We start from the raw sequence: 13,751 nt of genomic DNA on the forward strand, positions 1-13,751 counted from the left end.
CTGTCTGTCTCTGTCTGTCTCTGTCTGTCTCTGTCTGTCTCTGTCTGAGTTTGTCCTGTGCTCGGTCAGTTCTTTGACTTTTTTTGTGATTCTTCCCTCCAGATTCCCAGTGCAGAGGATGTCTCGAGCCGTGTGTGGATCTGCACCAGCACACACTCCACCAGTAAAATTGTCATCATTGATGCCAACCAGCCTGGCACCATAATGGATCAGTTTATTGTGTGCAATGCCCATGTGCTGTGTATCACCAGTGTCCCGGGTGAGTACTGTACTGAATAGCTACTCTGCAATGATAGGCCTGTCCAGTTGGGATAGCTACAGTAAGATACTGTTGGCATTCTGTTTCCATATAATTTGTTATGGATTGTGTACAGGCAAAATATTTCGCAGCTGGTTTTAGAACTTAGAGTTATAACTAAAGTCTTTAGAGATTATCATGCATAAAGCCAAATGTTTGAGCCTATTTGTTTCGTAAGAACATAGAAAATAGGAGGAGGAGTATGCCATTCAGTCCTTCAAGCCTGCTCTGCCATTCAGTACAATCGTGACTGATTATCCAACTCAATCCCCTGTTCCTGGTTTCTCCCTGTACCCTTTCATCCCTTCAGTACCAAGAACTAAATCTAACTCCTCCTTGTAAATAGTCAGTGTTTTGCCCTCAACCACTTTCTGCGGCAGAGATTTCAGCAGGTCCACCACTCTCTGGAGGAAAACATTTCCCCTCATTTCTGCATTTAGTTCATTTTAATATTGTAATATTATATTTAAAAAAAAAAAAAAATAAGTTTTAATCATTGCCATTGCTGTCAAGGGGTGACGAGGACCTGCTCCCTCTGCGTTACTTTTAGCCGAAGAGGGGAGTGCTGTCTTTCATTTTTTTTTTCATTATTCGTTCGCTGAATGTGGGCGTTATTGGCCAGGACAGCATTTATTGCCCGTCCCTAAAATGCCCCAAGGGCAATTAAGAATTAACCACATGGCTGTGGGTCTGGAGTTACGTGGACACCAGACCAAGTAAGGATGAAGAGCTCAAAATAGAAGGCATAATTTTATGATGAGAGGGGAAAGATTTAAATGGGACCTGACAGGTAACTTTTTCATACAGAAGGTCATGCATATATGGAACAAACTGCCAGAGGAAGTGGCAGACGTGGCTACAATTACAACATTTAAAAAGGCATTTGGACGGTACATGGTTAGGAAAGGTTTAGAGGGATATGGGCCAAATGCAGGCAAATGGGACAAGTTTAGTTTGGGGTACCTGGTCAGCATGGACAAGTTGGGCCAAAGGATCTGTTTCAGTGCTGTATGACTTTGACAGATTTCTTTCCCTGAAGGACATTAGTGAACCAGATGGGTTTTTCCTGACAATTGACAATGGATTCATGGTCATCAATAGACTTCTAATTTCAGATTTTTTTTTTTTTTTTTTTTAAGTTGAATTCAGTTTCAACCATCTACTGCCAAGCTGGGATTTGAACCTGGAACCCCAGAACATTACCTGGATCTCTGGATTAATAGTCTAGCGGTGATACCACTTTGTGAACCGAGGTCCCGTCTGTCCAGTAGGGTGGGTGTAAAAGTTCGCACGAAACTATTTTGAAGAAAAACCAAGTATTGTCCAAGTATAAATCCTTCAATAAACATCACATCCAAAAAATAAAATCCCCGGTAACTATCACACCGCTGTTTGTGGGAGCTTGCTGTCTGTTGGTTGTGAAGCATTTGCAGTCATCCAGCACTTATGAAAAGCACTATCTAAATGCAAGTCTGTCTTTAGTTCAGAGCAGCAGTGTGTGTTGTTCAGACATTTATTTGCTCTGTTAGCTCGGCAGTTGGGAGTGGGATTTAACGGAAGTGATGGCCCAGTGCTATTACCGCTAGACTATTAATCCAGAAACTCAGCTAATGTTCTGGGGTTCCAGGTTCAAATCCTGCCGCGGCAGATGGTGGAATTTGAATTCAATAAGATATCTGGAATTAAGAGTCTACTGATGACTATGAAACTTGTTAATTGTTGGAAAAACCCATCTGGCTCACTAATGTCCTTTAAGGAAGGAAGTGTGCCATCCTAACCTGATCTGGCCTCCATGTGACTCCATACCAACTGCAATGTGGTTGACTCTCAACTGCCCTCTGAAAAGGCCAGGCAAGCCTCTCAGTTCAAGGGCATCTAGAGACAGGCAGTAAATACTGGCAAGCCAGCAATGCCCACATCTCACCAGTGAGTTAAAAAAGGGATGCTGTCAAACTAAAACACTGTGAAAATAAACAATATTCAAATTACACTGTGTTTGCAGAATAGTTTGAGCATAATATATTGTCTGCCAATCATCACTGCAGTTGGACGGATCTGTCTATTCAGGTTAGTTTCGAGACTGATTGCCTTAAAAGATTGAATTGCAAGAAATTTAGCAGGATTCCTTAATTGTCCATCTCTGTATCAAGATTTATCATGAACAAGGATTGAGATTTCTGTTTCCCTAGCTCAATTCTTTGACTAGGGCCACTGACGCACAATATTTGGACTATATGCCTTTACTCCAGAGCCAGGGGTCACAGTCTGAGGATACAGGTTGGGTGATTTAGGACTGAGATGAGGAGAAATTTCTTCACCCAAAGAGCGGGGAGTCTGTGGAATCCTCTGCCACAAGAAGCGGTTGAGGCCAAAACATTGAATGTTGTCGAGAAGGAGTTAGATACAGTTCATAGGGAGTTCATAGGGCTAAAGGATTTGGGAAGAAAGAGAACCAGATACTGAGTTGGATGATGAGCCATCTTCATATTGAAAGGCAGAGTACACTTGAAGGGCTGAATGGACAACTTCTGTTCCTATTTTCTGCGCTTCTCTGTTTACTGATGCCAGTTACATAACTAAGGTTGAAATACATCTAACATCAGTTTTATTTCCGGTCACCCAGTGACATTTCCAGGTTTAATAAATGCAACCCATCAGTAAGGACTTGATCACACGTGTGTCAGGCATTTCAAGAATTTTTTTGTTTACAATTTGTCACCTGGAGTGGGCAAATCATTGTGTGTGTGTGTGTGTGTGTGTGTGTGTGGCTAGTGTGGGAGGCTTTATGTTCAGAGTGTGTTCCATGGTATTGCAAGAAATTAACCATGTTGGTAATTGTTTTGCTGGTGGACATAGGAGCTGCATAGCCATGTCATGGAGCAATTTTGTTTTTGCATAACTATATCCCTGAGAATCCCATAGGCTCCACTTGCCTTTGCCCTGGAATAAGTGAGGACATTCTCAAGTTCTTGGCTGGGCACCATCTTCACAAGCATCCACTTCTCCCACAACCAAAGCTCAGTAGTAGCAGTGTGTACTTACCTACAAGATGCACTGCAGAAAGTCACCAAAGATCTTCAGATAGCACCTTCCAAACTCAAGACCGCTTCCATCCAGCAGGACCAGGGCAGCAGATACATGGGAATACCACCAACTTCAAGTTGCCCTCCAAGCCACTCACCATCCTGACTTGGAAATATATCGCTGTTCCTTCACTGTTGCTGGGTCAAAATCCTGAAACTTCCCCTCTAATGGCATTGTGTGGGTCAACCTACAGCACGTGGACTGTGGTGGTTCAAGAAGGTAGCTCACCACCACCTTCTCAAGGGCAACGAGAAATGTGCAATAAATGCAGGCCCAGCCAGCGACACCAACACCCAATGAGTGAATTTAAAAAAGTGATGGGATTGTGAACTCTTCCTACAAAAAACAACATGCTTGTTCACAATGGAACCAACTAACCTGGAAGACAAGGCAATGGAGAGCTGTAGTGCATTGAGGGTATAACATGCCTGACTGTACCCAGCCTTACTGCATTAATGACACTTGGTTGCACTGTCAGGACAATCCTGTTTCTTGGTAAAACCACATACTGGTGAAGAATGGAGAAAGGTGGAGTGTAGCTGCTGGCTTGGCTGCCTGACTCCAGTCATCCTGACTACTGTTGCAAAGCCTCAAGATGTTGTAGATTAACCACCACCTTAGTCCCTCCAAGGTCATGGTGCCAGCCCATTGCTCACTCCTTAGGATGCCACGATGTGCAAATCCCCCGTGTCTACAATGTTAAGAAATAGAGGAAGTATTCCTGGGAATGCCCTCTCACCTCTTTTGAATGTGTACTTCAGGAATTTTCTCTGCAAAAAGGAGTCTTGTGAAATCTCAGGTCAATAGAAAGGGCTGTTCTCCTCTGTTAATGGAATGTTAATTGCGTTGTTAAGATACAGGTAGTGGGCATTGTTTAATTGAATATGTACAGCACTTATAAAAGGGATATGATCATTCCAGGAAACTAAATATTAATTTGATTTAGTAAGTTCATTTGGAGTTTTATCTTGTGTCACAGTGATTCTTCTAAGGGCTACTTGGCTTAATTTCATTTAATTTAGCTCCTTTTTGTTTTCTTCTGTTTTCTAAACTGAAGAGGCACTTGTAGACAGGATGTAAAGGTATGTAATTCTGCATTCTGTGAGTAAACCTGTTATCGAGCAAAGGATTTGTTTGGTAGGACAGTGCTCGAGCATTGCTGAAGAAAAGACACATTTTGTCACAGCCTTTCATCTTGTACTCATCAGGACCATTTGCAAGAATACCAATTCAAGAGGAAAACCAACAGTTTTATTTCTATATGAGGAAAGTACTGCTTGGTTAGCAAGCAGACTCCTGCAGAATCTACTTCCCAACTGCAGTCCACTTGCCAACCAATTGGCACTCTCCATTTACGCAGTCTAAATGTTCGTTTTTAATTTGAATTGGTATTCTTGCAAATTGTCCTGATGAGTACATGATGAAAAGCTTCAACAAAACTTTTTTAATGACAAAATTGTTCATTTCTAGTTATATACTTTGCCTTCTAGTTTGAGATTCAATAATATCACCTGCCCTATTTTTTCTCTGGTCTTTGTATCTGGGCAATAGGCATTACACGGGGCCCCTTGTCAGCACAATCCTGTCTGGCACTGGTGGTAGGTGTTTTGAGCAATAGCCTTTTCTGAAGGTGGACACTACTGGATGTTGCAGAGGTGTCTTTAGGGATGAAATATAACAGCTGTTCAATTTCCAATGCTCAGAATACAGACAATGGTGCTCTTCAACCTAGATGCATGTACATGGAATAGGGCTGGATGGCAGTTTGGATTATTATGAGCAAGGCCAGCCCAGGCTGATGGATTGGGGATTGCATCTCTCTGTCAGAGATAGGTTACAGGATAACCTGAGTTAGAAATTTTCCTGGCTCTTGTTAAAATCTTGGCATGACTCTATAAAAGAGCTTCCTTTCTGTAATGTGGGTTGGTGCGTGCAATGTGTTAGACATAGACGTAGACGTAGACACTAGGAGCAGGAGTAGGCCATTCAGGCCTTCGAGCCTGCTCCGCCATGCAATATGATCATGTCTGATCCTCTTTCTAAACGCTTTCTCCCCATATACCTTGCAACCTTTTAAAATCTGAAGGCTTACTAACTTCTTGAATATATTCAGTGACATGGCCTCCACAGCCTTCTGTGTTAGGGAATTCCACAGGCTCGTTACTTTGAGTGAAGAAAGTTTTCCTCATCTTAGCCCTAAATGATCTACCCCAAATTTTGAGACTGTGACCATTTGGTTCTAGACTGTCTAACCTGGCGACACATTTCCCTGTATCTAGTCCATCCAGCTGTGTTAGAATTTAATATGTTTCAATTGGATTCGCCTTCATCCTTCTAGACACTGGTTCTACTGGGCCTGTCAATACTAACAGTCTTGTCCTCCCTGTATTGGTCTAGTGAACCTCCTCTGCACTGCCTGTATGGCAAGACTTCTTTCTGGCATGCACCCTGCGACTACAGGGCTAGCCTACTGTCTGCTGTTGCTGTCCTACACTCAGTATAAACGAATGTCATACTTGTCTCTGTAATGGCTCTTAGGAGAACTAATTGGATAAATTTGGACCTTCTGATAATCCATTGTTCACAGTGTATCAGCTTGAAGGGGAATTTAATGTTAACACACTCGGACAAACTCAATGCTGCCAGTTTGACTGGTACACAAACCTGAAGTGTCCCACTGGTGTTGTAAGAATGCAACTTTAAGCTAGGAGTACACACCGGGTGGGTAGTGGTGGGGAGCATAATATTCCCTGTTGCACCCAATTTGAGTGAGATCGAAAGGATTGGGATGTGATTTTTATGGGGAATGATCTTGGGTGGCCAGTCCTTTCCAGGAATGCATAAAGGCTTCCAAGTTGAGGTTGTTTGGCTCGGCGAGCTGGTTTCTTGTTCCGCAAACGTTTCGTTACCGTGCTGGGTAACATCCTCAGTGCAACCTCTGATGAAGCGTCGGTGTGTTTTCCCGCCTGGTTTTTAAACCCTGGGGTCCGTTGAGATGGATTGCCTCACTTGCGGGTTTCCTTCATAGTGGAATGTATATGGGGTCGAGTTCTCTCTCACAGAGACAGCGAGAAACACTACATCGGACAAACAGGAAGGAAACTAACAACAAGGGTACATGAACACCAACTGGCTGCAAAAAGACACGACCAATACTCACTCATCTCAATCCACATGGACAAGGAGAACCACCACTTCGACTGGGACAACACCAAGATCCTGGGACAGGCTAGGCAGAGACAAGCACGAGAATTCCTGGAAGCATGGTGCTCCACGAAGCATGCTATTAATAAACACATTGAGCACGACCCCATATACATTCCACTACGAAGGAAACCTGGAAGTGAGGCAATCCATCTCAACGGGCGCCAGAGTTTAAAAACCAGGCGGGAAAACACACCGACGCTTCATCAGAGGCTGCACTGAGGATATTACCAAGCACGGTAACGAAACATCTACAAAACAACAAACCAGCTCGGCGAGCCAACCAACCTCAACACCCACAACCCGAGCTACAGATCTACTCCAAAACGTCAGAGGCTTCCAAGTGTTTGAACAGGATCCTAGGTTATTGGATCCATGTTTCAAGATTCTGATACCAATGAACAAAGAAAGGAGAGGGGTGTACCACGAGCTAAATGGTGGTCATTAAAGAGACTGCTGGAAGCTGCTGAGAAACAGATCATGTTTTATTTTGATACGTAGTTCACCATGGAGTCAGAAGAGGCCCGAGTTCTCCTTTTTGGTTCTGCTTCAATATTCCAAGCTGTTGACTTTGCTCCCTCTGCTCAGCTTCTCCTCGCATCCTTCTCCCTCACACTCTCACCCACCCCCACCCCCAAAAAAAACAACGCTGTTCCCCCACAAATGGGCTGGCTGAAATTCCAGGTTGGATGTTCTTGGGAAGGCAGTTCACATCAGGATGCCAATTAGAATCCATGACCTGTCAATATTTTATAGATGAAACTCCACTCAAAGCATCCTCCTCTTGCTGGTTTTCAGTACAGCACTGTTAGTATAGCATGAGGGAACCCATAATGTGCATCTAAACCATGTACCCCCCTGATATGGTTGAATTAGAGGGGGGCAGGTAAGCTACAACTAAGGAGAGGCCTCCGTTCTGAGCATGCCCACTGCTCAACGACTGTGAATCAGTTTGGGATGACTACGTCTTTTGAAATCTCACATTTTCTAAGTGATTAGCCGTGTTGACGTCTAACTTTTGAAATTGTTGAAGTTGAATTTTTTTAACTGGGAAAGGAAACGAACTGTCAATCGTTTGAAAGCCTCCTGACTATTGGATGCTGTCTGATAGGTTCTTTTAAAAACATTGCCATCGCTACAACACGGTGAGACTCTTCCTTTTCTTTTTGTATCAGCTGCGAACGAGAATGACTATCCGGCCGGAGAGATATTTTTAGAGGGAGACTTGAATCCGGATGATTCCAGTGGAACTGAAGGGGTACTAGCAGGAATCACCCTGGTAGGATGTGCAACGCGATGCAATGTGCCCCGGAGCAACAGCACATCTAGAAGTGACACCCCAACATCTGACAAAGGACAAAGTGGGTAACAACATCATTAAAATATTTTTCTTTTTACTTTTTTTTAATTCTCCTGTTAGTGATAGATTTCTTAGATTCAATGTTGCTTCACAAAGCAATTTGAAGTCTTTTTTAAGGAATGTCTGGAAATGAGTCATTGATATCAGTAAAAGTGACCATTAAAAACTGGTCCAAATATAAACCAGACTGGTTCACCAATGCCCTTCAGGGAGGGGAAGTTGTCGTCTTTTATCTGGCCTGGCCTCCTGTGGATGACCCTTACCTGCCCTTTGATCTGAGCTACTACCAAACCAATCTATTTTATCAAACCACAATGCCACGTTCCTTTTTAGCAGTTTAACAAAAACATCCATCATCACCGTCTCAGGGCAATAAAAGCTGGCCTTGCCAGCAATGGCCAGTTGACACCCTGTGGCATCAACACTCGATATTATTGAGGGCGATGTGCTGAGGATTGAATTCCCTTCAGCTTTCCTCTGTTTCATGTTCAGTGGCTTTTCCAAGTCTGTGTGGTAAATTATGAGCACAGAGCTCCCACCCCTATCTGTGATTTAGCCAATTGAACTTTAACTGTGTCCTTTGTGTTTCCTAATCCTACTCTTACTCAGTACATTTTTTGAGTATCAGCTGAGAGAGGAGCCTCCTGGGAACTGGCACTGAGAGACTTGTTACCTTCTCTCATCAACTGTGGCACTGGCTAAATATTTTTAAACACACAAACCATCAGGTTCAAAAACAACTTCTTCCCCTGCTGTTATTAGACTTCTGAATGGACCTCTCAAATTTCAAACTTAATGTTGATCTCACTCTCTATGCACCTTCTCTGCAGCCGTAACATTATATTACTCGCTCTGTTCTATTACCATAAGGCACTTAGTATGGTAATGGTCTTCCTGTACTGCACGCAAAACAAAACTTTTCACTGTACCTAGGTACATGTGACAATAATAAATCAAATCAAGAATGTTTTCCCATATTTATTTCAAACAACGGGCTGCTGAGACACCTCATCTGGTTCTGTGATATTGGAAAGGTCATGAACTTTGTTGTATTCACGACTGACTGACCAGCAAAGGAGGACATTTCCTCAGAATACTGACAGTCTCTGGAGTGTACTTATCAAATTCCTAGGAGAGCAGACTCGGGGACTTCCTATATTCATGTTAAAGTGCCCAGTAGAGCAAAGGTTTTCCCAAATAGATGCTGAAAGTGAACAGGGAGACTCCTCGGAGATAGTAGGAACTGCAGATGCTGGAGAATCCGAGACAACAAGGTGCAGAGCTGGATGAACACAGCAGGCCAAGCAGCATCATAGGAGCACACTGATTACAAGTTCTGGGATGTGGACTGAGAGACTGAACATTCCCATCAAAGATGGGAAGAGTGCACGCACACTTGGGGGATCCAGGAATGAGATTGAGAGTGTTCCCATTCTCATACTAGTTAGATTGTCAGTTAACCAGAGTGTGATGATGTCTTCCTTCCACTTGTCTGCTCTGGCAGAATGTTTCTAAATTACATAAACAGTGTCTAGAGGTTTTTGTCCCCATCTTTAGTGAAGCATGTTGATTTTGTCTTCTGTTTATATCCTCCAATGTTTGAGAAACCGAATTCAGAAGACAAAGTTCAGCTATTGTTGCTGACACCCAGCCAAATTTAAGCACTTTGAGCAAATCAAAATTAACAATGCATGGGAACAGCCTGTTGACTTTATAGCATAAACTTTGTGATGTGGCATTTCTAGTGTGGCGTTCTCGTTAAACTGAACTGGCAGAAACATCAGTTGTGCTACAGATTGTATGCATTAACCTTTGTGATCAAGATACCAATCAGCTGTCCAGTCTTGCAATACTCTGTACCAGAACCTCAAAGATATGAACAGCACATTGTCTTATTCTGATATTTGATGAGTGCAATATTTTAGCAGTGTGCAAAAGATGCAGAACTGTTCTAATCTGTTAGTCTGTACTCGGCCATGCTGTCCACTCTTTGCAGCAGAATCAATGGGCTGAATGGCCTCTATCTGCACTGTAGGGATTCTTTGACATTCTTTTGGGTGTGTATGACACTCCTTCTGAGGAAGGCTGATTTTAAGAGCCAGTGTTCCTTAACCATCTGGCTGCTGGCAAGTGCATATCAAGTCAGTTAACAATCCCATATTATGGGACAGGATGCTGTGGGAAGAAAGGGTTGCTTGGCGTATTACAGGTTTCCCTTGGATGGAAAGATAGGAAGGTGGAGCAGCATATTGAGTTTCCTGAGGGACACTGTTTGGAGAAATGTATTTGTACTTTGAGCATGGGCTGGCTACTCATAGCCATGTAGCTTCTACCGAGTTGTTTGCCTTTTGGGTGCATTTTGTTGAAGTCATTTAAAAGACGTTACTTGATACATAGTGTCAGGAATGGTATAGCTGAAGATGTGTTGAATTCACAAAATACATGTAAGAGAGCCAGTTACTGAAAGAAATAGCAAAGAATTTTTTTAAAAATGGGCTCTGCAGTTTCAAGTACTTGTCAAGTCAGAGTGGCTATGCATTTTTCCGGTTCCTGCTGCGGTGGAAATGAAAGGAGGTATGAGACATGTTGGCAAATAATTGGAAGCTACAGAATTAAATAAAAAGACTGAACAAATTAGAATAGGGAGCTTGCTATTATCAGTGTTGGGGAAAAGAGTTCCTCCAGCTGTATTGCAGCCTGGATCTCACTGAGGAACCATGAGGTCATGCTGCAGAAATTTTGAAAATGTTAAAGGTATGCTTTGAACTTCATATTAATGTTATGTATGAACATTATTTGCTTAATATCAGAGTTCGGGGGAAGAGAAGGAGAACACGAGTGGCTGTTGATCAGTATATGACCGTACTGATGCATCTATTTAATCCTGACAATCTGGACAACTCAAAGATGACCTTATCAGAGATAGGATTCTCTTAGATTTAAGAGATCCTGCTGTGAAAGCATGTCTGCTGAGAGAAGAGAAAGCTTTCTTGAAAGTAAGTTGTCAACATGTACAGGAACTCTGAGATTGGCAATCATTAGCAAGAGTGCCTTGACTGGAGAACAGACGCGGCTTGGCATCATTCTGAAAGATGCTGCAAGCTGAACGAAAACAACAGATTAGGAAAAATGGAGAATAATATTTGAAGAAAGACCAACAGAAAGATCAGGGTCAGACTGTAATATGTAAGTGTTGTGAAGGACACCACACAAAGGAGAAGGAAGCATGTCCAGCGTGGGGAAAGCAGGACCCTAACTATGAGAAATTGAATCAGTTTGTGCGGAAATGTTTAGCTCATAAAAATGGCTAGGCAAGCCTGTAAAGGTGAGATATTAGCAGCAGAGATATTAGCTGATGATGCTAACCAATAATAATAAATTCTTATCATAAAACAGGTCGGCGTTGTCAGGTCTAAAGGTGATTGGTTTGTGATGGCGTAATGATGATTTCACAACACGAGCACTAGGTGAATGTGAAGTGTCAGATGCTGGTGCTTAGCATGAGCATCATAGGCCTGTGCCAATCGGCTCAAGATGGTGGACTGAAACTGACACACACACAAGAGACCGACTGTATGATGAAGCAATACACGTGCCAAGAGGAAATGTTGGGCCAGAGTCCAAATTAACGGGACAAATGAAGATCTGAATTTGCAGATAGACATTAAGCAAAGTCCACTCCACATAGCTGAAGCCAGTCAAACCAGAATTGATATCCTCAACTGCCCCAGAATAGATTGACCGTGTGATTCAGGCCACAAAAGCTATTGACTGCTCAACGGATCCGAGAAGAATATAAAGATGTTTTCCTGGTGAATGCCCTCTTGAAGTGAATGAAATTCAGGGACCCATTCAACACCTGTCAAGTAGGATTCCACCTGCCCTCGGATCTGACCTGAAAGACAAAGTAGAGGAGCTGGAAAAGAAGAGAGTAGTGAAGAAAGTGACAACTCCTACAGGCTGGAATAGCAGCGTGGGAGCAGGGAAACTACCCAGAAAATTAAGACGATCTCAATAAAACCTTAGAGATCTCTCAATCTAACACCGACCATTGAAGAAATTTTTCCACAACCTGCCAAGGCAAAGCCCTATATCTCTCGATGCAGAGGTTGGCACATGAAGCTGGATGAAAGTATCAGTTTTCTAACACTCTGGATATTATTTGGGAGATACAGAGCATGGTATATGCTGTTTGGCGTTTCCATTGCTCCAGGTGAGTATTGCAACCGACGAGCTCGTGATAACCAATGATCTTTACAGAGTGAAAGCTATTGTGAATGATCGGTGAATGTGGAGACACAATGGAAGAAGCCAATGGAGACCACAATCACTATCAGGTGTGACTCCTAGAGAGAGAGAGACCTAACCAGATGAAGCTGAAAAAGGCAAAACTACAATTGAAGATGCCTGATGTCCTGTGTATATAGGTCATTTAATAACAGGGAAAAGGCTTCACCTGGATCCTGACAAAATGAGAAAAGTAGCAGAGAAGCAGCGAGCCACTGATTTGAAGGCAATGTAATAAATTGTTGGACTTGTGAACTTTCTAATTTACCTTCAGATTGTGAGCCTTTAACACAAGCTCACAGATGAGGACGTGCAGTCATTTTAGGGGACAAAACGCAAAGCTGCTTTCTCAGGAACCACCATCCTTTGACATTCAGTGCTGTTACCATCATTGAACCTCCGCTGTCAACATCCTGGGGTTTATCATTGACCTGAAACACAACTGGACTCGCCACATAAACACAGTGGCTAAAAGAGCAGGAATACTGTGGTCAGTGATACACCTCCTGACTCCCTAAAGCCTGTCCACCATGTACAAGGCACAAGTCAGGAATGTGATGGAATACCCCCCACTTGCCTGGATGAGTGCAGCTCCAACAACACTCGAAGCTTGACACCATCCAGGACAAAGCAGCCCGCTTGTTTGCCACTGCATCCACAAGCACCCACTTTCTCCAGCACCGACGCTCAGTAGCAGCAGTGTGCACCGTCTATAAGATGCACTGCAGAAATTCACCAAAGATCCTCAGACAGTACCTTCCAAACCCACGAACTCTTCCATCAAGAGGGACAAGGGCAGCAGATGTATGGGAGCACCACCACCTGCAAGTTCCCCTCCCAAGCCACTCACCATCCTGAATTGGAAATATATTGCATTTCCTTCACTGCTGTTGCTGGATCAAATTCCTGGAATTCTCTCCCTAAAGGCATTGTGGGTTAACCCACAGCAGGTGGACTCCAGTGTTGAAGAGGGCAGCTCACCACCATCTTCTCAAGGGCAACTAGGAATGGACAAGAAATGCTGGTGCCAGCGATACCCATAACTGGCAAATGAATAAATTAAAAAAAAAAAAAAAACTAACAATTAGTGACAACAAAACCAGTGTTGGAGTACTGCCCTAACAATGATGAGAATAAGAAGTGACTTGACTGAAGTACATACAATCCTGAGGTGTCTTGGCAAGGTGACAATGGAAAAAAAGTTTCCTTTTGTGGGAAAATCTAAAACTAGGTGGGGATCACTGTTTCAAAATAAGAGATCACCCATTTAAGACAGAGGTAAGGAGAATATTGCTTTCAAAGAGGGTTGAGAGAGTTTGAAACCCTTCCTGAAAATGCAGAGGAAGCAGACTCCATGAATATTTCGAAGGCAGAGGTGGATAGGGTTAGGGTTTTTGTTAAGCAAGGGGTTAGAAAGGCTCAAAAACAAAGTTGCTGGAAAAGCTCAGCAGGTCTGGCAGCATCAGTGGAGGAGCAAACATGGTTAACGTTTCGGGTCCGGTGACCCTTCCTCAGAAC

The 13,751-nt window shown here is 43.1% G+C and overlaps 1 protein-coding gene across 1 annotated transcript in view; it reads left to right on the top strand.

Moving 5' to 3' along the window:
* The window catches only part of mapk8ip3 (mitogen-activated protein kinase 8 interacting protein 3), a 183,946-nt gene that overhangs the window by 134,282 nt on the left and 35,913 nt on the right, over positions 1–13,751 (top strand). The window contains exons 17-18 of the mRNA XM_048609668.1: positions 103–259; positions 7,762–7,947. Coding sequence (XP_048465625.1) covers positions 103–259; positions 7,762–7,947 — 343 coding nt within the window. The remainder of the gene's footprint in view (positions 1–102; positions 260–7,761; positions 7,948–13,751) is intronic.

The sequence above is a fragment of the Rhincodon typus genome, chromosome 21 (assembly GCF_021869965.1).
Source record: "Rhincodon typus isolate 14 chromosome 21, sRhiTyp1.1, whole genome shotgun sequence".
Taxonomy (NCBI): domain Eukaryota; kingdom Metazoa; phylum Chordata; class Chondrichthyes; order Orectolobiformes; family Rhincodontidae; genus Rhincodon; species Rhincodon typus.